At 56.9% G+C, this 24492-nt stretch overlaps 2 protein-coding genes across 3 annotated transcripts in view; one reads left to right on the top strand and one right to left on the bottom strand.

Moving 5' to 3' along the window:
- The first annotated feature begins 481 nt into the window (after positions 1–481).
- On the top strand, positions 482–6098 carry LOC142012283 (uncharacterized). Of its 2 annotated transcripts, none has more exons than XM_074992156.1 (4): positions 482–1194; positions 3115–3269; positions 3539–3705; positions 4652–6098. In XM_074992156.1, exons 2-4 carry the CDS (start codon positions 3119–3121, stop codon positions 5975–5977), a joined length of 1644 nt encoding a protein of 547 aa, XP_074848257.1. In that variant the 5' UTR covers positions 482–1194; positions 3115–3118; the 3' UTR covers positions 5978–6098. The 2 variants fall into 2 exon arrangements, with proteins under 2 accessions (XP_074848257.1, XP_074848256.1); XM_074992155.1 differs by having other exon boundaries at positions 3112–3269.
- Positions 6099–6238: 140 nt separating this feature from the next.
- LOC142012284 (retinol dehydrogenase 12-like) overlaps positions 6239–24492 on the bottom strand; it is a 49610-nt gene continuing 31356 nt past the window's right edge. Inside the window, exons 5-6 of the mRNA XM_074992158.1 lie at positions 7164–7270; positions 6239–6662 (exon numbers count right to left, since the gene is read on the bottom strand). Of these exons, the coding sequence (XP_074848259.1) occupies positions 6468–6662; positions 7164–7270 (302 nt within the window). The 3' untranslated portion in view covers positions 6239–6467. The remainder of the gene's footprint in view (positions 6663–7163; positions 7271–24492) is intronic.

Genomic DNA, 24492 nt, shown 5'->3' with positions numbered 1-24492 from the left:
CCGTGGGTCGGTCCGGCCCCCCTTTGGGGGCGGGGTGCACGGGGGTGATGGTTGCGGGCAGAGTGCACGGCGCGGGGGGGGGTTGGCAGCAGCAGCAGGTGTGGGGGAGGGCTGCTGCGCCGTGGGTCGGTCCGGCCCCCCTTTGGGGGCGGGGTGCACGGGGGTGATCGTTGCGGGCGGAGTGCACGGCGCGGGGGGGGTTGGCAGCAGCAGCAGGTGTGGGGCAGGGCTGCTGCGCCGTGGGTCGGTCCGGCCCCCCTTTGGGGGCGGGGTGCACGGGGGTGATCGTTGCGGGCGGGGTGCACGGCGCGGGGGGGGTTGGCAGCAGCAGCAGGTGTGGGGCAGGGCTGCTGCGCCGTGGGTCGGTCCGGCCCCCCTTTGGGGGCGGGGTGCACGGGGGTGATCGTTGCGGGCGGGGTGCACGGCGCGGGGGGTTGGCAGCAGCAGCAGGTGTGGGGCAGGGCTGCTGCGCCGTGGGTCGGTCCGGCCCCCCTTTGGGGGCGGGGTGCACGGGGGTGATCGTTGCGGGCGGAGTGCACGGCGCGGGGGGGCTTGGCAGCAGCAGCAGCAGCAGGTGTGGGGCAGGGCTGCTGCGCCGTGGGTCGGTCCGGCCCCCGTTTGGGGGCGGCCCAGTGCGCTCTCTGCTGTCTGCGCCCTGCGCGCCCGATGTCCCTGTGCTTTGCAGCGGGCTGCGCGCGTCTGGCGAGCGCTGCTCACAGGCGCCGCTCTGTCCGCCCCGTCAGGGCCGCGGGCTGCACACCTGGAGCGGCCGAGGCGGGAGCGTGCGCTCAGTCCGCGCCTGGGCACTGGCGTGCGCTTGTAGCGTGCAGGGCAACGCGTGAGGCCGCCTGTTAGTCCTGTGGGCTCCGCTCACTTGGATTAGGAGCTGGGCCGCCCATTTCCACTAAGCGATCTGCTGCGCCTCCTGGTTAACGCCCAGGGCTTTTCCCAGGGCAGGCGGAGCTCCGCGTGCCTTGGAGACTCGTCTCTCGGCCCTAGAAGTGGGTGCAATAGTCCCCCACCGTGTGCATCCGATGACACATGGTGTGACGCCTGTGCCTGGCGGCAGGAGAGGGGAGTTCCCTTCTCTCCCCTCCCTCCGGAAGGTGGGGCTAGGCAGCCACCGCCATCGAGACAGGAAGCGGGGCGCCCAGCTCTTGGCGCGGAGGAGAAAGAGTGGAGCTGCTGCTGCTGGTAAGGGGCTGTCACTTTGTCACTGGTGTCTCTGGAGGGAAGAAATCCAGCCCAGGGCTCCCCCTGTGTGGTGCTGTCCCGGGGATCCTGTGCCTGGCAGCCGCTGTTTGGCTGGGGCTGTTTCACGAGCTCTGCTGGGACGGTGGGGGCAGAGCCGTGGTGGAAAACGGTGGAGCGGGACGGGGCGGGGGCAGGAGAAGCCAGGGCACAGGGTGGGGAATGGGTTGGGATTGTTCAAACTGAGCGATGGCGAATGACACGCCAGAGAGGCACAGTAATAAAACACTGTGGGCGGCTTTGCCACCTCTCCCAGAGGTTGAGCCAGGCTCCAGTTCACCGCGGAGGCCCCTGTCCCCTCCATGGATGAAATCCAGCGCGGGGAGAGATGGTGGGGAGACGGCCCCCGAAAAATCCGGCAGGTGCGGTACTGTCTGGGCCCAGCTTCTTGCTGCTGGTGAAAGAGACGAGCTCCGGCTCCTGCCCCAGACAGCTCCAACAGCCCTGCAGACCATGTGAAAACCAGGGGCAGCGCCAGAGAAGGGCGGCCTGCTGCTGGAGCCAGGCTGGGACTGCAAGACAGCACTCCAGCAGCTCCTTACTCCGGGGCCTGCCTTCTCACCCGGCACCCTGGCTGCAGCAGGTGTCAGGCTGCTGTGGCACTGGACCAGCCAGTGGGGCTGCCCACCGTGCACGTGCTCCAGCCAGGGCAGCCTGGCCCTGTGCTTCTCTGGCCTTTCTGATGCAGCTCCTGTGGGAGGGTGGGTGCTCCCTGGGTTTCCAGACTCCTCATCGTGCCTTGCCCTGCACCCTCCTTGAGTCATCTGGACCACAGCCAGCCAGTCCCTCTCTCAGCCACAGCAGGAAACCTCTGCACAGGCGCTGCCACAGACCGTCCTCTCCCTGCGCGCCCCGCCCCGGCTGCCAAACGAGGGGCAGGGTGGTGGGCCTGTCTGTTCTGGAGCTGGGATCGTGGACACCCCGGGGTGATTCGTCACCCTGGTGCATGCCTGGGGGGGGCCGCAGACTGCAGCTTCTGATGGAGATTCCGGCTTCGCTCCTCTTCATTCACACGTGCACATCTCCCTCCAGGGCCCCACAAAGCTGTGGGCTTCCCGCTGGTGCCGGCCATTCACGACCCCGGAAACCAAGCACGGGCATGTGGGCGCTGACTTCCAACGCCTCTGAAGAGCAGTGGGCACAGACCAGTGTCCCCTCTGGGTCCCTGGGGTTTAACCTTCCACCCTCCTGCCCCGTCTGGCTTTTCATTGCTGTCCCGTGTTTCCTGGTGGCCTGGCTCCACTGAGTTCCCCCCTCCACACAGGGGCAGGCCCTTAGCTTTGGGCGGGCATAAGCTGCCATCTCCTGGGGCGTAGGCGAGAGGCCTGGCACAGTAGAGGCGCGGAGCCAGCTGTGTGCCAAGGGGGGGCCACAAAGGACAGAACAGCTGGGGGAGATGGGAGAGCACCTGGCAGAGGGAAGGCGGAAGCTGGGGGGCAGGAGGTGTGAAAACACGGGAAGCAAGTCCTGGGCAGCAGTGGAGACTCCCAGCAGACTGGCCCAGCTGCATCAGCTCTTTCCTGAGCATTAGTGCCATGCGGTGGGCTGCTCCCCGGGGTTCACTGCAGAGGGCTCAGGGCCGTGCCCGGGGGCTGCACATGCTGGCCCCCGGCAGGCTTGAACCAAGAGCCCTGAGAGCAGGCGGGATAGGCATATGGCTGGTCACAGGGGCTGGGAACTAGGACTCCTGGGTTCCACTTCTGGCTCTGCAGCTGCCTTGCTTTGTGCGCCTGTGTCCCCTCACCCCCTGAGCCTCCCGGGGAGACTGCAGTCCCCCCGTGTGCTGGTGCATTGAGCACCTGAGCTGGTGGGTGCGGCGGAGCAGGCAGAGCTGCAGGACTCTCCTTCTGCTTCTCCCAGCAGCCAGATGCCCAAGAGGAAAGCCGTAGCGTCGCTGAGCAGCTTGTGCTTGGGAAATGTGGCGCAGCACATGCAGAGCGTGTGGGTGAGGGACTACAGCGAGAACTACCTCGACGAGTACCACTTCCGCTACATCATGGGGCCCTTCAACGAGCTGGGTGAGAGGCCGACGTGGCCTCCTGTGCCACGCTGGGGGGTGGGGAGGAACCCCGCCAGCTCACCCATCCCGGGGCATCTCCTGGCCCTCGCTCTCACTAGCACCCAGGCATGCAGGGACCCCCTGGCCACAGCAGGGAGGAAACGCTCTGCAGTGCTGGCTTCCTGGCCGGCGCCCTCCTGCCCCTCCACCCTGCCTGCCCCGCACAGCCCCCCTGCCTGCACAGCCCCGCACTTAGTGAGGTTGGTTATCACTCTGTCACCCACGCAGCCAGCTGCTTAGTCCAGGACCTGCTCCGGTTACTGGGCGAGAGTCGGCGCCTGACGCGGGCCATGCTCCACCTGCTGCTCGTGCCCCACCTGACGGCGCTGAACCTGCGCACCTGCCCGGGCCTGGTCAGCAATGCCATCACCCAGCTGATCGCAGTGCGGTGCAAGGTAGGCAGGATGCCAGAGCCACCTCCTGGGGACGCAGGGCTGAGCAGGAACCACGGAGGGAAGGGCTCTGGCCCCAGGTCTAGTCAGAACGAGGCAGGGCTGGGATCTCCCACCAGCTCTGGGGGAGGAGTGGGGTCTAGTGGTCCGAGCTACGGCCTGGGCTTCCGGACTCCTGGGTTCTGCCCTTGGGTGGGAGAGGGGAATGATGTGTGGTGATTGGAGCGGGATGGGGGTGGTATGGTGGGGGGCTCAGGACTCCTGGGTTCTGCCCTTGGCTGGGAGAGGGGAATGATGTGTGGTGATTGGAGCGGGATGGGGGTGGTATGGTGGGGGGCTCAGGACTCCTGGGTTCTGCCCTTGGCTGGGAGAGGGGAATGATGTGTGGTGATTGGAGTGGGATGGGGGTGGTATGGTGGGGGGCTCAGGACTCCTGGGTTCTGCCCTTGGCTGGGAGAGGGGAATGATGAGTGGTGATTGGAGCGGGATGGGGGTGGTATGGTGGGGGGCTCAGGACTCCTGGGTTCTGCCCTTGGCTGGGAGAGGGGAATGATGAGTGGTGATTGGAGCAGGGATGGGGGTGGTATGGTGGGGGGCTCAGGACTCCTGGGTTCTGTGGTTTGGTCCCCAGCTCAGAGAGGACGGCGGGATCCAGGGGTCAGAGCTGGGCTCAGGACTCCTGGGTTCCATGGCTGCAGTAGCCATGCATGGGCTGTTGCACAGAAGGTCAGTGGCTCATGCAGCAGCCCAGGGGCCAGGAGGGGAGGGGGCGCGGACGGGCTCCCAGCAAAGAGCTGGCAGTGTAAACAGAGGTGGGGGTGGGGAAGGGAGGGGTGTGAGCACAGCCGGACAGTGGCTGCCTTGCTCCCCACCTGCCCACCCCTGCCCCAACCCCACTCAGTGTCATGCACCCCAAGGGACACCTCTGTCTGCCTGGTTCCTGCTGCAGAACCTCTCCTGCCTGGAGCTGAGTGGCTGCAGCCGGGTGCCAGCAGCCGCGCTGGTGGAGCTCGCGGAAGGCCTGCCCGGTCTGACCAAGCTGGGCCTGGCGGAGACACAAGCCAACACACAGGTGCTGGCGGCCGTGGGCGCCTGCTGCCGGCGGCTGCGGGAGCTGGACATCTCACACTGCCAGAAGGTGGCGCCGGGCTCCCTGCTGCACCTGGCCTATGATCCCACCGAGAGCGTCTGGTGCTGCCCTGCCCTGCGGGTGCTGCTGGCCCGTGGGATAGAGCCCCAGGGCCCGGGCCAGGACCTGCTCGGGGCCCTGGCCTTTCTGCTGCTGGCTCTGCCCAGCCTGGAGTTCCTGGCCAACAGCCACCTCCCGGAGGCCCTGTGTCTCATCCACACTCGGCAGATCCATGGCCCCCCGCCCGCTGTGGGCTTCCCCTCGCTGGAGGCTCTGGCCCAAAGCAGGCTGGGCCCCCATGCGGCCGGGGGCAACTCCTGGCTCACGCTGCCGCTGAGGCGGGCTGAGGAGGTGGAGGGACCCTTCCTCGCCACCTTCTGCTCCGTGTGTCCGGAGGTGGCCGAGGTGGCCGTGTTTCTCGGCGATGACCCTGCCCCTGGCTGGGGCAGCCTGGCCTGGAGCCGCCTCACCCAGCTCACCGTGAACTGCACAGGGCGCCGTGAGCGGGGGCTGGCCGAGATGCTTCCCGTGGTGCAGGGCCTGGGAGCCCGGCTGCAGTCCCTCTCCCTCCACGGCTTCTCCTTTGACAACGAGTTTTCCTTCTGCGCCCTGCTCAACTGCTGCCCCAACCTCTGTGCCTTCAGCAGCCACCTGAGCGTGCCCACCATGCCCCCGCAGCCAGCCCCTGCCGTGCCCAATGGGGAGCCAGCCGCGGAGCCGCAGGGCTGGGAGCTGGACATGCTCTGCCACCCCCTCCTCAAGCTCCGGCACTTCAGCTTGGGCCTGGCCAGCTCGCCCGCACCTCTCCCGCGCCAGCACACCGCTGTCCTGGGAGCGAGCCTGGCCTACCTGCTCAGCCGTGCCCACAGCCTGGAGACCGTGGCCCTGCTCAGCATCCCCTTCTCCCTGGACGGCGTGTTCCAGAGGGCGCTGGCCGCCCCCAGCACCACCCTCCCCAACCTGCGTGAACTGTCGCTGGCCGAGAGCCAGGTGTCCAGCCTCACAGTGCACAGCCTGCTGGCCTTGGACAATGGCCTCCGCTCCTTGAACCTGGCTGGCTGTCCGGCCATCCACCGCCGGGACTACGACCAGCTGCTGCGCGTGGTCAGGAAGGAGTGCCTGGAGCTGGACATCAGGTGGCAGTGAGGTGGGCTGCCTCGCCCATGCCGCTGTCCCTGGAGCCGGGGGCCCTGTGCCACAGGAAGGAAACCGCGCCGCAGGCAGGCGCCAGAGTTGCATTTAATAAAGCCGTGAATGCCGGGGATAAGTGCCTGCCACCGATGTCTGTCACCTCACAGCGGCTGCGCCTTCCCCTGTGCTGCCATAGGCAGGGAGGGGCGCTCGAGGGGTGGGGGGGGCAGCTGTCCTCAGCACCCCCAGGCCAGGGCTCTGCTCTGCGCCGCAGGCTGCTGGATGCTGCACCCCCCAGGTTCCTCCAAGCTGAGGCGACTGCCTCGGTTAGAGCCAGGGCTGCCCGAGGCGGCAGGCGGGTGGGGCTGGGGCTGGCAGCAGGAAGGCCAGTGGGCCTTCCCAATGGCTCATGGCGCTCCGAGGGGCAGAGCCCTGCCTCACCTCCCCTGGTGCAGGCTGCCCAGCCCTGCTCCCACGTGATGGACTGGGCGACGGGCTGCCTCGCTCACAGGCGCCTGCCTTCTGTGAGGCCCGTCAGCCGCTCGGACTCCTCCCACAGCTTGCGGGCCAGGCCTGGGTTGCGGGCAGCAGCCGCAGGCAGCACCAGGCGGCAGTCGCTGTCGAAGTACTTGCCGGTGATGCCCTCCACCTCCTCGGCGACAGCGCAGTAAATGGCGCTCATGGCTCCCTCCTCGGCAGACTGGAGAGAAGGGGGTAAGATGGGGCCTGAGCACGACCGCGTCCCCCCCACACAAACCCCGCTCAGACCCCCGTGGCACCACAGACCTGCACCGCAGCAGGGCCCTGGTGCAGAGTGGAGCCCCAGGGTGGGGAGGTGGGGCAGTTATAGGGGGTAGTGTGCGAAGCAGTGGAGGGGGGACAGGCAGTAGGGCCTGACCAGCTGGGAGGGGTGCTCTCTGGTCTGCACGCTGCCTGTCCCCTAGCAGGGGACCCCCAGGAACAGTGGGGCTCTCAAGGGCTGGGGCCAGCAGTCCTGTTAGCTGCCTGCTTGGTGCCCCGCAGAGGCTGGGTTGGGTCTAGGCATTAGGGGCCCAAAGCTGTTGGCGAGCTCAGTTTTTGTATCGCCTTCTCCTTGTCTAGCCAGAAGTGCCCCCAGCCGGCCCCTACACTCCTCTTCTGGTCCCAGGGCAGCCGGAGCCCACCCACCTCGCCCCCAGCCCTGTCCCAGCCATGCACGCACCATGAAGAAGAGGCTGGTGATGCTGAACAGCAGACGAACCAGCCAGCTGAAGTGGCGCATGATGTTGGTATAGACAAGGCCAGGGTTCAGGGAATTGGCCGTCACTCCTGCGGATGAGAAGCAGAGCAGCAAAGGCAGTCACTGACTGAGCTCTGGGGGCCTCTCTGGCTGGGCTTTAGAGTCAGAGCCCCTAGACTGGCATGAGGCTGCTTATTCCTCAAGCAGGGGCAGCCGAGACGCTCCAAGGTCGAGGAAGACACCTGCCACAGGGTGGCCTGGCCCTTTGGGGGAACTGGATAGAGCCCCACTTGTGCCAGGGGCAGGTGACCAAAACCCACAGGTAAATCATCAACATTCAATATCCTAATGAGGAATCAGCATTTGTCTGGGCCCTACCTAGGAATCTGACCCAGCCCATCGTAAAGGAAGGAGTCTCTCAGACGAGAGTGAAATGGAATGAAATGGATGTATAGATGCCCCGCCCTAGGGTGCTGTCATTCCCCCAAAGCTGGAGCATTGGAAAAAAACAGGAAAGTTTAAATGTAATTTAGGCACCGTTTGTGGTGTGCCAGCGTGTGTTTCCTGACAGCAGGGAGAGATCCCAGCCCGTGGTCATTCTTTAGCTCTGCTGCTTTTACACTGAAGCATTCCTAGGCAATAGAGCAAAGAGTAGCCAGGGAGGGGAGGAGAGAAAAGTGAAGCAGCTTTTCTCAGCGTGGCTGGGGGCAGGTGGATCTGCAGAGGGTGCTTCAGAGAAAGAGCAGAGCCAGAGATGCATAAATAAAGTATCTCGCACTCCTGCCTAGAGGGGAGGCAGGAGCTAATGTCCTACAGTAGCAGAGTTCTTGGGAGAGGGGTCTGCTGAACCCTGCCCACCCGCAAATGACACCCCAATAAATGGGGCCAAACCAAGGGTGGTGTCATGCTACTATAGACCACCTAACCAGGTGGAAAAGGTGAATGAGGCTGTCCTGGCTCCTTCCCCACTCTAGCAAGACAAATGCAGAACTGGGGCCAGCAAAAGTACATCCACAACCTCATCTACCAGGCTTTGGTATAAACTTCCCCCCCAAAATCCTAAAAAAAACCTTAGATTTTTTGGGGATAAAATTCACTGCCACCACCCAAGTAATAATAAGGAAACCAGGGAGAGACGACTTGGGAATCTCAGCCCCAAAAGTAAAAAACCAGGACACGAACATTAACCAATACCAGGTTAATAAAAAGAAAAAGAGAGAACTTTTATTATTACAACAATATTCGTGTTGCAAGGCTCATGACTAGATGGAAGAGTCAAAAAGTAAAACACATGGGGAGTCTCCACCATGGGCCTCGAACTTAGTTACCAGGAGAATAAAAGAACATTTCTAAAAAGTGCAGAGACATCAGATCTCACTTCCCAAACCATAAAACAACAAAGCCTAACGGGTTTATGTGAACTTTCCCCGACTTCCAGAAGATTGGAGGGCCTGTGGTTGGAGGGAGATATTAGCTGTGTCTACACGTGCACGCTACTTCGAAGTAGCGGCACTAACTTCGAAATAGCGCCCGTCGTGGCTACACGCGTCGGGCGCTATTTCGAAGTTAACTTCGACGTTAGGCAGCGAGACGTCGAAGTCGCTAACCTCATGAGGGGATCGGAATAGCGCCCTACTTCGACGTTCAACGTCGAAGTAGGGACCGTGTAGACGATCTGCGTTCCGCAACGTCGAAATTGCTGGGTCCTCCATGGCGGCCGTCAGCTGGGGGGTTGAGAGATGCTCTCTCTCCAGCCCCTGCAGGGCTCTATGGTCACCGTGGGCAGCAGCCCTTAGCCCAGGGCTTCTGGCTGCTGCTGCGGCAGCTGGGGATCCATGCTGCAGGCACAGGGTCTGCAACCAGTTGTCGGCTCTGTGTATCTTGTGTTGTTTAGTGCAACTGTGTCTGGGAGGGGCCCTTTAAGGGAGCGGCTGGCTGTTGAGTCCGCCCTGTGACCCTGTCTGCAGCTGTGCCTGCCACCCTTATTTCGATGTGTGCTACTTTGGCGTGTAGACGTACCCTCGCAGCGCCTATTTCGATGTGGTGCCGCGCAACGTCGAAGTTGAACATCGACGTTGCCAGCCCTGGAGGACGTGTGGACGTTCGATGTTGCTACATCGAAATAACTATTTCGATGTTGGCTTCACATGTAGACGTAGCCATACTGTGTCTGTCTCCCTCATGGTTAGAAAAAGAAGAAGGACCAGAGGACCGAAAAGGGAGGAGCCAAAAAATTCAATTCTTACCTACATTCCTATAGGCCAACCCCACCCGGCTAAGGAGGTTAACCCTTTTACTCCCAGGCTGCTGGCTAACCCTCATGATCATGACAGAGGCTCTTTTATAACAACTAACAAAATCATCTAAAGCACAGGACTTGGTGGGGATCATCATCATCATCAACAACAACCGTGGGCTCGGCGCCCGTTGGTGTCCGATGTCTCTCTCACTATTTCCTTCCATCTTTCCCTGTCCAGTGCGGAGCGGCTTCGTTTCTGTAGACTAGCTCTGCACTAATCCACTACATCATCTGTCCATTCTCTGTGGGGTCTGCCTCTCCTATTCCAACCGTCCATTACGCCGAATACCAAGGTCTTGATTTTTTGTTCGTTGTTCATTCTGCAAATATGTCCAAATAGTTGTAGCTTCTGTTTTATAACCTTCTGCAGCAGGTTCTCTTTTGGCTGTATCTTTCTATATAATTCCTCATTGGTGACCTTCTGCATCCATCCTATTCTCAGAATCTTTCTATAACAGCTCCTCTCAAACACCAATATTCTTCTATTCAAATCATTCATTATCACCCATGTCTCACATCCGTACAACATGCTGCTGAAATACACGTTTTCAAGATGCCCAGCTTCGTTCCTAAGCTAATTCCTTTGCTTTCCCAAATCTTATCCATCGCCTTCAAACTTGTGCTTGCTTTCACTGTTCTAGTCGCTATTTTCGTCCTACCATCTAGAATAGATCATACATCACATTGCTCCCCAGATACGTGAACGTCCTTACGTTCTCTGGTTCAGTCCTGTCTACATTGATGTTCCTTCCTATTTCCTTACCTCCAAATACCTTTGTCTTCCTTTTATCCATGTTCATAATCAGTCTGTACCGCTTCCCTTCCTCATTTAACACCTGCACCGGTTTGCTGGCTTCTCTTGATCTTCCTTGATGATAACTCTTATCATCTGCGAACCTCAAGTTGTTAATTCTTTTCCCGTGCACAGATATCCCTTCTACCTCTTCCTCGATCTTGTCCATCGCTCTCTCCAGATGTGTGATGAAGATACTTGGCGATATTGGATCTCCTTGTCTCGTACCGCTACTTCTTCTAAACCAACTTCCCAACTCTCTACCCGTTCTCACCACTGCCTCCGCATTGTCATTGATATCCTTCAGCAACCACATCAGTCTGCTATCCACGCTGTATGACTCCAACACCGCCCAAGTCACTTTCTGTTCTATACAGTAATGTAGGTAGTCCATCATGTCCAACAAGGACATCTTGAGCTTGCACAGGGTCATCGGTTATGGACGTGCATGTGGCTGAGGAGTCCAAGCTTTGAATGGCCTGGGCATTCACAGTGGGGGCCAAGGGAATTGTCCTGGCTCTGTTGGTGCGGCTGCTGCTGCTGTTGCTTTCTTCCTCTCACGAGCATCAATGAGGCGCACGTGCCGCTGCTCTTCAACGTTGTCATACGCATGTCATACGAGAGCACACCAGCCTGTTCGGTCTTTTGCCTGCTGCTCTAGCTGATCTGGTTTTAAACCAGCATGAGCAATGTTGGCCTTCACGCAGTCTTTATATCTCTTGCGAGGTCTACCTGGATTCCTTTTGCCCTGGGAGAGTTCACCGTAGAGGAGTTGCTTAGGGATTCTTGACTCCTCCATTCGTATGACGTGCCCTGTCCAGAGAAGCCGGGCTTTCAGAATCATGGCTTCGATACTCGTGGTTCCTGCTCTGTCCAGGACTTCCAGGTTCGTAACCCTGTCCTGCCATCGAATGTGCAGTATTGACCTCAGGCTGCATGTGTGGAAGTGCTCCAGCAGTTTTATATGTTTTCTGTACAAGGTCCAGGTTTCACAGCCATACAGGAGACTGGTCAGGACTACAGCCTTGTACACTTTCAGTTTAGTGGACTGTCAGATATTGTGCTGATTCAACGCTCGCGCTTTCAGACGTCCTAGTGCCCGGCTGGCCTGGCAGATTCTGGCCTTGATTTCTTTGTCAGGGGAGCCATTGTTGGCTGTCACACTGCCAAGGCACTTGAACTCCTCTACTGTTTTTAACTCTGTTCCTTCAATAAAGATCGAAGCAGGGAGAACGGCAGATCCTGGAGCAGGCTAAAACAGCACCTGGGTCTTTCCTAGGCTGATGGTCAAACCAAAGAGGCGAGCGGCATCAGCAAACTTGTTGACGGTGAGCTGGAGATCAGATTCCTTGTGTGCCACAAGTGCCGAGTCATCAGCAACAAGGGCTTCAGGGATGAACCTCTCAAGTGTCTTGGTTTTAGCATTCAGACAACGAAAGTCAAAAAGTGACCCCTCAAGTCTGTATTTTATGTAGACTCCCTGGTCCAGGTCCCTAACTGCGCGGCTGAGGACACACGCAGAAAAGAGGTTGAATAACACTGGGGCCAGCATGCACCCTTGCTTCACACCACTGGATATCTCAAAGGGATCTGAGGACTCACCATCTGAAAGAACAAAGCCAGTCATGTCATCCTGGAACAGGCGTATGAGGTTAACGAATCTTCTCAGGCAGCCAAGTTTTGACAGGATAATCCACAGGGATTATCTGTTGATGGTGTCAAACACCTTGGTCAGGTCTATAAAGACAGCGTACAGATCCAAGTTCTGCTCTATGCACTTTTCCTGGACCTGACGAACAGCAAACATCATGTCAGTGGTGCTGCGGCCTGGGCGAAAACCACACTGTGCCTCTGTAAGTTCTCCTCTGAGATGCTGGGGATCAGATGGTTGAGGATGACTTGAGCCAAGATCTCCCCAGCAGTACAGAGAAGGGAGATGCCCCAGTAATTTCCACAGTCAGCTTTGTTGCCCTTGTTCTTGAAGAGCGAAAGGACTGTGGCATCCTTAAAGTCTTTGGGCATGTTGTCTTCTTCTTCCCAGATGCTGATCAAGATGTTGTGAAAGGCTTCAAGTGACACTGGTCCTGCCACTTTGAAAATTTCAGCAGGGATACCGTCCATCCCAGGGGCTTTGCCAGAGCTGGTCTGGCTGATTGCCTTTTTGACCTCATCCATTGTAGCGGGCAGGTCAAGACTGTCCATTGTGGGTTTCTGAGGGATCTGGTCTAGGGCCACAGGGTTGACAATGGAGGGTCTGTTGAGAAGGTTGCTGAAGTGCTTTCCCCACCTATTGTTGATGCTGTTCTTCTCCCTCAGAAGGGTCATGCCATCTGCAGACAGGAGAGGTGCAGTACTTGACTTGGAAGGTCCATATATAGCTTTGATAGCACTGAAGAACATCTTGGAGTTCTTGGTGTCATCGTAGTGTTGGACTTCATCAGATTTACTCTCCCACCGCTCATCTTGCATTTTGCGAAGTGCTGTTTGCGCCTGGCTCTGAAGGTGTTTGAGACGATCACGTTTGGAGATTGAGGACTGATCGTTTTGCCATTGAGGACTGATCGTTTTGGCATAGCGGAAATGTGTTCTGTTTTTTCTCTAAGATCTCCTTGATGGCTTCGTCATTTTCATCAAACCAGTCTTGGTGAACTCTCTTTTTCAGTCCTAGTGTTGACTTGGCTGACTCCATCACCAGGGTTTTGAACTGGTCCCGCTTTTGTGTTGGGTCTCCAGTCAGAGGTCCATGAGACATCAGCACTTCGTCAAGGCAGGCTGCAAATTTCTCATGATGACCAGTAAGTTGCAGCTTCACAATGTTGAAGGAGGGTCTCACAACCTTGAGCCTCTTGCGGTGCAGTGGTGTGATGTGCAGCATAAGGACTGATCTGATGAGTCTATGATCAGTCCAGCACTCAGCGCCCTGCATGGCCCTGGTGATCTTAACATCTCGAATGTCCCACCTGCGACTGATGACATAGTCAATCAGGTGTCACTGTTTTGATCTCGGGTGCATCCATGTGGTCTTGTATTTATCGGCTTGCCTGAAGAGAGTGTTGGTAATCGTCAGGTCATTTTCTGCACACAAACTCAGCAGAAGGCGGCCATTGGCATTCACGGTACCAACACCGTGATGCCCCAGGACCCTACCAGCTCCTACAATCCTTGCTGACCCTGGCGTTGAAGTCACCCAACAGGAGAAGCTTGTCACTAGGAGGAGTTGCTTTCACAAGATGGTCAAGGTCCTCGTAGAAACTTTCTTTTGCTTTGTCGCTGCTAGTCAGTGTGGGGGCGTAAGCGCTGATGACTGTAACATAGCAAGAGGTGTTGAGGGGGAAGTGGAGCTTGATCAGACACTCGCTGATGCAAGGTGGTAGGTCAGGAAGCTGGTGCAGAAGTGATGTCTTAATGGCAAGTCCTACTCCGGGGATTCTGTCTTCATTTTCTGACCTGCCTTTCCAGAAGAAGGTGCAACCTCCTTTGGTTCACAGATGGATCCTTCCTCTGCCAGTCTGCTCTCGCTCAGGGTGGCTATGTCAATGTTATAACGTGCCAGTTCTCTTGCCATGAGAGCCGTTCTTCTCTCAGGCCTCACAGCATTCTCCCTGTCCACGAGGATGCAAACGTTCCATGCTGCAAATATCGTCTTTCTTTTCACTGTTTTTCGACCCCTGTGAGGGTAAAACTGCCAGCTGCGGCACACTGGCCATTTTCGTTGGGACAAGCAACTTTGGGGACACCTTTTCTATTCCCCTCCCTCATTTTGAAGGTGAGCAGCGCTGTTCCTAAAAAGGCCTGCTCAGTCGCTTGGATGCTGCCGAACTCCTCTGTCATGCTGATCAGAGTCGAGCGACCAAAGTCCACAGGCCGCCTACCTGCAAGTTTGGAGCTATGACTCCCAGTGGTCACCTCCACCTGTCGCTTTGCCCCTCTGCCATCACCGCAGGACTTTGAGGTAGACAGAAGTGATGAGAATGTGCAAAGAACCCATGCGGGAGAATGTTTCAAGTGGAAAAGCCATTGCACAGGGGCAGTTCCACTCTCTTGACCTCAGAAGCCTGGTTCCAGTGGTATGAAAAGTCGCCACGGCTGGGACTTCCTAGGCTGCAGTGGATGGCCAGGCTGTCTTTGGTGCCTTGTCATGCCCTTTGCTCTCCACAGAGTGTTGCAGAACCGCCCTCCTGGTCGTTGGATCTTGCTGTTGATCTCATCTGCCCAGTCCACCGGGGCCAACTTTTCATGCTGGGATAGGCAATTCCCTATCTCACTGCAGGTTTCAGACCTGCCGGCTACGCTCACCTGGTTTCGCCCACCTGTCGAAGCAGTTTATCGGGGTGTGGCCGCTGCAGGCTACAGCTTCTTGGAGCCACAGGTGAGAGCTGGGTGCCAGGTGGGGACCAAAGGTGCACAAACTGGCCCCGCAGAGAGACGACAAGTCCCCACACCAGAGCTGCTGCCCCTCCCTGGACACCCCATACACCTCTCTATACAGTAAAGCTTCACTTTAATGGACTGATGGGGGAAGGGCTGTCCATTAATGCCGAAAGTCTGCTAAATCCGAATGGTTGTACTGTATGACGATGTCCTGACCTTCCCAGCCCACCACTCACTCCTGTCCTCTTCTCTTCCCTTCCCGCCTCCTGCCCAATCGCCGGGAGAGCAGCTGCATGCCAGGTTGGCTGCTCCCACAGCTGCTCAAGCCCTGGCAACCCCACACACACTAGCAGCTCTGGTGAGTCACCAGCGTTTATTTGTGGGGAAGGGAGGCTGGGGACAGCATCCATTATTTCTGAGGTCTGTTAAATCGGGGTCTGTTAAATCAAGGGTTCTTCTTCGAGTGTCCCCGTGGGTGCTCCACATTAGGTGTCGGGCTCGCCCGGCGCTGCAGATCGGATCTTCCAAGCAGTTTCTGCCGGACCGCGCATGCGCCGGTGCGCGCCACTCCCCCGCGCGCTCCCAGCAACGTGCGCGATCCGGTCCCCGCCAGTTCCTCTTAACCGCCGTCGGCTGCAGACGGAATCCGAACTAGGCTAAGGCCAAGTAGCGTATTCAATGACTTTAACTGTTTTTTCTTTAAAGTTTTTCAAGTACTTAGGCTACTGCAAGTTAGCCGGTTGTTATTTTTCAAAAAACAAAAAAAAAAAACAACAAACAAACTACAAGCGGGACAGCTTCAATCCAGTCCCAGTAACAAGCACTGGAGGCCAGGAGCATAGGGCCATCAGCCCTCCTGCTGCAGCAGGCCATCAGAAGGGGAAAATAGCACAGAGAAGGTGCTAAGTACCCGTTTAACAACTGAAAGACTCACCAACAATGTCCTCTTCAGGATTTAAAAAATGTGAGTCCTGCCGAGAGGTGATGCCAGCGTCTGATGGGCACAGTCTATGCATAAGATGCCTTGGGGAGTCCCATGTTGCACAGAAATGCTCCTTCTGTGCTAAATTAACAGCCAGAGCAAGGAGAGACAGGGAGATGCAGCTTAAAATGCTGCTTTTCGACAAGGCCCTCCAGCCAGACGTGCCGGAGCGGCCGCAGCAGGAGGGACCCTCCGGGGCCCATAAAAGGAAAGCCGCCTCCCTCACCCCATCAGCACAAAAACGGAGGAAAGTCTCCCCAGCCTGATCCCTGCCGGCAGCAATAGCGAGCGGGACGGGAGGAGCGAGCAGCCCCCAGCCGCAGCAACAGCTGATCGGCGGCGGCACGGAGAGCCACGTGGAAGCGGCTCAGCCTCCAATAATCAGCCAGCCGCCCCGCACCGCAGGCAGGGCGGTGGCTAAACAAGCGCCGGTACCGGCGGCACCGCAGGCAGCGGCACCGACCCCCGGGGAACTGGCGGTGCAGAGCGCGCAGGCACGCAGCCTGCAGGCACCGGAGGACACCGCACGTGCGGCACCGCCTTTGAGCGTGCCGAGCTCGGTGCAGACGGGGCCGGGATCCCCTGTACGTCCGGGGGCGGAGTTACCTCCTCAAGGGAGGGGGAAGGCTGCACACAAGAGGAGGCATTGCAGCCCCTCTCCGCACAGGGCTGTGGAGTTGCTTTCTCACAGCCCTCCGCTTATGTTGCAGACTCCAACCAGAAGGCAGGGGTCCCCCCTAGCCTACCCGGAGCCCCCTTCTCCATTTTTTGCAACCAGCCTCACCCTGGCTGGGACCACCTTCACCCTTCCTGGGGTTTGAACCACTGGACTATTATGCAAAATCGCTCTCTCCAGTGTCTCGACGATCTCCCTCCCCCAGACGCAGAGGGTATGCACCAAGGGAGTGGTCTAGGTCACCTTCCCAAGAACAGTGCCTATACTGCCATGGTCGCCCCTACCACGCGGGGCATAGACACCATCGGCAATCTACTAGGGAAAGATCCCCACAGACGATCTCGTACCCCCGAGGGCAATTGCGACCGGGGACAGAGACTCAAGCATCTCAGGGGGGACTGGTTATGGAACCCCGAGATTTTCCCTCGCAAACCTCTAGTGAGAGGGTGTACCATCACCAGCAGGAACCAGAAGGGTCCAGAGAGACGTACCCCAGCGGTTCCTCGCTCTCCTCCCCGGATGAGGCTACAGCCCCGGGGGACGTCCATCCTCCGGACGATCTCAAACAGTTCCAAGAGCTGTTTTACGAGGGTGGCCTTCACGCAAGGCACCCAGACAGCAAAGGTGCAAGAGAAACACCATAAGCTCCTCAAAAATCTGAGACCTCCGGCCTCCTCCAAAATAGCAATACCGCTTGATGACGCAATCTTGGAGTCTGCCACTATGATATGGCAGACCCCTGCGACTATTCCGCCTGTCCACAAGAGAGCGGGGAAAAAAAAAAAAAAAATACTTCGTGCCGACAAAGGGCACGGAGTTCCTGTTCAGCCACCCACAACCAAATTCCTTGGTGGTGGAGTCGTCGCAACGTGGGGGAACAGACAAACATGCCAAAAAGCTAGAGCTGTTGGGCAGAAAGGTCTACTCCTCCTCCACTCTACTGTTGCGAATGGCAAATTACACAGCGCATCTAGCGAACCATAATTTAGACAACCACATTAGGTTAACTTCCCTCATGGACTCGCTTCCAGAGGGCAAGAAACCAGTGCTCAAGGCCATCATGCAAGAAGGCTACGCGGCCTCGAGGACGGGAGTTCAGATCGCCCTGGATGTTGCGGACACAGCAGCACGCTCCACAGCTATGGCAGTGGTGAGGCGAAGGGAGTCCTGGCTCCAGACTCTGGGTATACCGAGGGCCTGCAGACAAAGATTTAAGAGCCACACTTAGGACCCTGGGGATTTACACCCCTCCATACAGAAAGAAAAAGTACTACCCTCAACAAAGACGGTACCAGTACCAGCAACAGCGTCCCCAGTACCACAGGGGTTACGAGCAAGGGCGACATCAACAGCACCAGCAGTACAGAACTCCCAGGCGTCGTTCCCAACAGAGCCGTGCGTCCTCGGGGCGGGGCCAAAGGCCACAAGTTTGAGACACAGATCCAGGGCTGCGCCATCACTACCATTGCACAAGGTCATCCGAGGCGGTTATTCCACCATCGCCTCCAACCATTCTATAACCAGTGGCAAAGGATCACCACAGACAAATGGGTGCTGGAGATCATAGCCACGGGGTACGCCATCCCCTTCCAGTCGCTCCCACCGCCATGACCTCCACCCAGGCCCCACCTCCAGGAGGCCTCCCACGTAGCGAGGCTCAAGCAGTAGGTAGACCATCTCATGCTCATAGGGGCAGTGGAAAGAGTGCCGGAGCAACTGCAAGGGAGAGGGTTCTACTCGAGGTACTTCCTCACGGGGAAAAAGACAGGAGGCGGAAGGTCCATCTTAGATTTTCGAGGCCTCAACCGGTACCTGCGCAAGCAACGCTTTCGGATGATCACAATCGCCTCCATCCTTACGGCACTAGACGATGAAGATTGGTCCGCAGCCCTCGACTTATAAGACGCGTTTTTTCACATAACTATTCATCCGGCTCACCTACGATTCCTCTGGTTTTCATGGTAGGCAAAGAACATTTTCGATACAAGGTCCTACCGTTTGGCCTCTCCTCGGCCCCCAGAGTCTTCACCCAGACCTTGGCAGTGGTGTCAGCCTACCTGCACAGACAGGGGGTATTTATATTCCAGTATCTGGATGACTGCCTCCTCAAAGGGGCCTCGAAGGTGGAGGTACTACGCATGATATGCGTCACAGCAGGCACGTTCTCTTCGCTCGGCCTGGTTATCAATCTGACAAAATCACAGATAGACCCCACACAGGACATAGAGTTCATAGGGGCACGCATAAATTCTATTACAGCGAGGGCGTATCTACCAGAGACTCGCTTTCGGGCCATCGGCTCCCTCGTGCAAGTCTTCACCTGCAGCCCTACGGTGCCGGTTCTGACGTGCTTACAGCTGCTGGGCCACATGGCAGCAGCGACGTTCGTAGAACAGACCGCCAGGTTACACATGCGCAGCATGCAGCACTGGCTGGCGAGCGTATACAAACCGGCAGCACACACTGTTCACAGGGTGGCGTCGCCCACAACAGAGGTGCGCAAATCCCTGCAATGGTGGGTAAACCCCGAGAACCTGCTAACGGGGGTACCCTTCCACCAACCACACATATTGGTTTTTCTTACTACAGATGCCTCCCTCATAGGGTGGGGAGCACACATGGGCGAAGAGGTGACGCAAGGGCTGTGGTCCTCCACAGAGCAGTCACTGCACACAAATATACTGGAGCTCAGAGCAGTGTTCAACGGCTGCAGACACTTTCGAGACCATATAAAAGGCAAAGTAGTCGGGATCAGTATAGACAATACCTCCACCATGTTTTATATAAATCGGCAAGGAGGAGCTCGGTCCCGTGCCTTATGTGCAGAAGCAGTCCGGTTGTGGAACTGCTGCATCGCCAACAATATAACCTTAAAAGCCTCGTACTTACCAGGCGCTCACAATGTGAAGGCAGACCAGCTGAGCAGGCGTTTCGCACTCACGCACGAGTGGCAGATCCGTGCCGATCTGCTGCAACCGATTTTTCACGCATGGGGTTTTTCCCCAGATAGACCTGTTTGCTACTCAGCACAACAAGAAGTGCCCACGATTCTGCTCCAGGGCAGGACTGGGATGGGGGTCCCTGAGGGATGCCTTCGCGATCTCATGGAGGGGCCCCCTGCTTTACGTTTTCCCTCTCACAGTGCTCATCCACAAAGTGTTGCAGAAAGCCAGGAGGGAAGGAGCCTGAATGATCCCGATAGTCCCAACGTGGGATCGACAGCAATGGTTCCCCCTACTCCTGCGCATGTCAGACCGGCCACCGATGTCCCCTCCGGTGGCGCCGGATCTGCTCACGCAAGCCCAGGGGTCCATAGTGCATCCGCACCCCCAAGGCCTGCGACTACAAACGTGGTTAATCCATGGCTCAGCTCCCTAGAGAGCACATGTACGGAGGAAGTGCAGCAAGTCCTAGAAAGTAGCAGGAGGACTTCCACCAGAAAGACCTTCAAGCAGAAATGGACTCGCTTTACGGCATGGTGTTCTACCAAACAGCTAGCCCCCCGTTCGGTGCCTATGGCTGTGATATTAGAGTATTTACTGGACCTCAAGAGAGGAGGACTCTCACTATCCTCGTTTAAGGTCCACCTTGCCGCCATTTTGGCGTTCAGACACGAAGAGGAAGGGCACACGGTGTTCGCCCATCCCATGGTTACCAGGTTCCTCAAAGGGCTGGTAAACCTATACCCCCCCTCGGAAACCGCTTCCACCTTCGTGGAACTTGGACCTGGTGCTTAATGCGAAAAGGGGACCACCGTTCGAGCCTTTGGCCACGGTTTCCCTCCGCCTCCTTATGATAAAGACGACCTTTCTTCTCGCAATCACGTCAGCTCGCAGGGTGAGTGAGCTTGCGGCAGTTATGGCAACGCCACCCTGCACTGTTTTTCCAAGGAGGCGGTAACCATACGGCTGCATCCAGCCTTTGTTCCTAAAGTTTCTTTCTGAGTTTCATACTAACGAACCTATTGTTTACCCTCGTTTTATCCAAAGCCTCATAACTCTAACAAAGAGGCACGCCTACACCTCCTGGACGTGAGGAGGCGCTAGCTTTCTATATAGACAGGACCAAGTCCTTCCGGAGGACGGATAGACTCCTAGTCTCTATCGCTCCCAAATCAAAAGGAGAATGTCTCTCTTCGCAGAGAATCTCGAAGCACATCGTATCTTGCATAAAAATGTGCTACAAACTCAAAAACACTCCTTTACTGGCCATGCCCAGGGCTCATTCCACTAGGGCGGTGGCAGCATCAACAGCCTTTTTTTCAAGGGCGTTGCGCTAAAAGACATTTGCAGAGTGGCGACCTGGTCATCCTGTGACACCTTCACCAAACATTACGCCCTTCACAGGGTATTCCAAGAGGATACCCGTCTCTCGGCAGCGGTCCTCTCGGGGACAAGCTGCACATAATCCGATTACCCACCTCCTATCTTGGGTTACTGCTGGGTAGTCACCTAATGTGGAGCACCCACGGGGACACTCGAAGAAGAAAGAAAGGTTACTCACCGTAGTAACGGTGGTTCTTCGAGATGTGTCCCCGTGGGTGCTCCACTACCCGCCCATCCTCCCCGCTCCGGATCTCTGTTTAGTGTTTTGCAGGAGCATCCGCGGCGGTTGGTCAAGGAACTGGCGGGGACCGGATCGCGCACATTGCCGGGAGCGCGCGGGGGAGTGGCGCGCACCGGCGCATGCGCGGTCCGGCAGAAACTGCTTGGAAGATCCGATCTGCGGCACCGGGCGAGCCCGACACCTAATGTGGAGCACCCACGGGGACACATCTCGAAGAACCACTGTTACTACGGTGAGTAACCTTTCTTTTCCCGTACTGCCAAATGCCTTCTGAAAATTGATGAAGCAATTGCAGATGTTCTTTCTTCGAGCTGTCAATCCTAGTGCAATGTCTACTGTGTGGTACTTCTTTCTTTCCTGAATCCTGCTTGCTCACCTGCTAGATGTTCTTCTATCTGTGATCTCAGTCCTCTGTCAGCATCAGCAGCAGCACCTTGCCTGGATGACTCGTTAGGGCAATCGTTCTGTAGTTCTTGCACTCCAATGTGCTTCCTTTCTTGTGTATTCTCACTAGCACAGATCGTGTCCATTCCTTAGGTGCCTTCCCTTCTTTCAGTGCTGTATTACATAGTCGGTGTATTTCCTGAATCCTGCTTTCTCCTCCCTATTTGAACATCTCTCCCTTGACCTTATCATTTCCAGGACTCATGTTGTTCTTTTCAGTCATTTCACTCTTCTTTCTACTTCCTTCTTCAAAGCATGGGTGTTGCTCTCCAAGCTTGGGCGTGATGTCTCTTTCAGTTCTTTGATCGAGACGCTGGGGTCCAGTTGTGCTTTGTACAGATTAGTGCAATATCGCAACCATCATGGCACAACCTTCTTGTTCACGAATACCTCGTCGTTCTCGCCTTTGATTGCCATCTGCTTCAGCTGCCACTTCCTATTCATATTCCTAATCATTTTATACACCTCCCTGGCCTTACACTTGCCATAATACCTCTCTATCTTCACACTGCTCCTCTAACCATTTTGCCTTATCCATTCTGGCTGCTTTCCTTACCATGTTGCATTTCACTCTATCTTGCTGTTTTGCATCTCAGAAACATCCCTTCTGATCTTCAACACTCTCTTCTCTTGCATCATCTTCAGTGTCTCCTGTGTGATCCACTTCTTATTGATCTTCTCTTCTGCCAGAACTGTCAGCTCTATTGCCGCTTCTCTCACCGCGGCTGTCCCTGTGGCTCTCTTATCTAGGTCTTTCTCTGGGCCAACATTCCTGATCTTCTCTTTGGCCATTTCTACACATCCCACAATGAAGTACCTGCTCAGCCTGTTGTTAATAGGCTCCCTACTGCTGTCCAGGGGTCCCATCTATGGTTGCAGGAACCCAGGCTAATTGCGCATTACACAACCCCGACTGTAGTCTTGAGGTCTGGAAAGAAAGTCCCTGCCTGCAGCTTTCTGAACAGAGCAGTGTTCCTGACGATGGGTACATCACGCGCCTTTCCAGACCACCCTGTGCAGACGTCTGCGAAACCAGCACCCGCAGCACCAGCGAGTAGTGTCCCTTCCTGGTGATGTGCTCTGTGGCAAGGTGGGCAGGCGCTACACTCACACTTTGTGTGCCAGCTATGGGCTGCCCACACACACATTTGGGAAGTCCCATGGCAGCAAAGCCAGCGACTATGACATGCACATTTACTAGCCGCTGTAGCAGAATGTGATTGATTGCCTTGCAGCAGTACAGCTCCAATGGTAGATTTCCCCACTCCGACCTGACTGGCAACAGACCGGGAGCAATCCAGCGTTTCCACTTTCCGCACGCGTCTCAGCCGAGAAGGCGGTTTGCATTCTCGTGTCCTTGCGCCGCAGTGCAGGGGCCAGCTCAGCACACAGCCCCAGGAAGGTGGTGTTACACATCCTAGAGCTTTACAGCCACCATTCTTCATCCCACATCCACATGCCAGTGCGATCCCACCTCTCAGTGTTGTTTTCCCTGATCCCAGAGCACTGTTCTTTCCGATCTATGCCGGGACCCTGCTTCGGGTTTTGGGGGCGGGGGCGGGGGGGGGCACCTTTAACCATGTTTCCAGGTGCTAGTTAGACATTTGAAAACTTGGGTTTTCTGGCAGATAAATTGGCAGACAGCTAGCGGGAGCCCTGTATCCAATTCCAGTATGAAAAAAAGACAGAGCAGATCCACTCAGCTCTGACAATAAGGTGTTCTGACATCTTGTGGCAAGTCATTTAGGGGACACTGTTGGGTTTAAAACTTTAATATATATTTATTCTTACTTTGTTTCTAACTCTGCAGAGAGAGAGAGAGACTCTGTCAGAAGCCCTGGGTTCCACCTCAGCTCTGGGATAAGTGTGAGGTCTAGTGGGTTAAGCAGGGACAGATTCATCTGGGTGCTATGTCAGAACATCAGCTTGGGCACACGGGCCAGACTGGCCGAGGTATCCTATCTTTTGGCCATAGCAAATGCCAGGTACTTCCAAGGGATGAACACCACAGGCACTCACTGAGTGATTTATCCCATCACCAGTTCCCACCTTCTGGCAAACAGAGGCCAGGGACCTGCAGAATATGGGGCTGGATCTGTGTTAACAGCCACCGAGGGACTGACCCTTCATGAACTTCTCTCGTTCTCTTTTGAACCCTGGTATAGTCCGGGTCCTCACAACCTCCTCCAGCAAAGAGTTCCGCAGGTTGACTTGAGAAAAGGCTTTCTTCTGTTTGTGTTAAACCTGCTGCCTGTTAATTTCAGCGAGTGACCCCCAGAAGTGCTACTGGGAGGCATCGGGAACACCGTCTCATTCCGTTTTTTCACATCATTCATGATTTTCTCGACGTCTGCCATACCTTCCCCTTTATTGCCTCTGTCAGGAATTTCGATGATTGCCGCCGCGGCGCATGATGTCCTCACGCCAGTTCATAAGCACGTGAGAGAAGCGTGGGATCCCTTCTTTCTCGCTGCAGGTGCCAGGTTGCCCAGCAGGGAACAGCAGTTGGCCGAAAGGTCAGGAAGGTCCCAGAAGGCCACGAACAAAGCGTGCCTGACAGGAGGTTCTCCACAGTCCTGCGAAGCCCCATGCTCTGCTCCGCAGGCCCACAACACCTCGCGCCTGCTGGTGTCGCCAGGCATTGCTCCCTGCATCCCACTGTGCATTGCTGCTGCTGTGGCCAGGGGCAGCTAAAGACGTAGACGCAATCTGCCATCCGCAGGGGCCAGCAGAAACGCGCTCTGCCGGTTTTCGGGCAGCTGCTGTGCGTTCACATGAGTTTCCTCGATAGCCCCGGCCAGTGCAGCCACCTCTGTGGGATGGCAGCCGCTGGAGTACCATGGGGTGGGGAGCCAGGCTCATGGCACCTCAGGGTAGAAGGGGCCAGAGGTCTCCGCTAGTCGAGCTCCTTGCCAAGACGCCGGATTTGTTGTGTCCGACGCCGGGGTGAAAGGAACTTACATTTCCTACAGGTTCTGTCCTAGAGCAGCCCCCACCCTGGGGAGGGTTCCAGCCGGGGGCTGCCGTTCAACGGGACTGTCATGATCATGAGGGTTAGCCAGCAGCCTGGGAGTAAAAGGGTTAACCTCCTTAGCCAGGTGGGGTTGGCCTGCAGGAATGTAGGTAAGAATTTCAAACTGGGACAAAGGAATTTTTTGGCTCCTCCCTTTTCGGTCCTCT

This window comes from Carettochelys insculpta, chromosome 4 (genome assembly GCF_033958435.1).
Source record: "Carettochelys insculpta isolate YL-2023 chromosome 4, ASM3395843v1, whole genome shotgun sequence".
NCBI lineage: Eukaryota > Metazoa > Chordata > Testudines > Carettochelyidae > Carettochelys > Carettochelys insculpta.
Note: the sequence above shows the minus strand (reverse complement) of the source record. Positions and strands in the feature narration are given on the sequence as shown.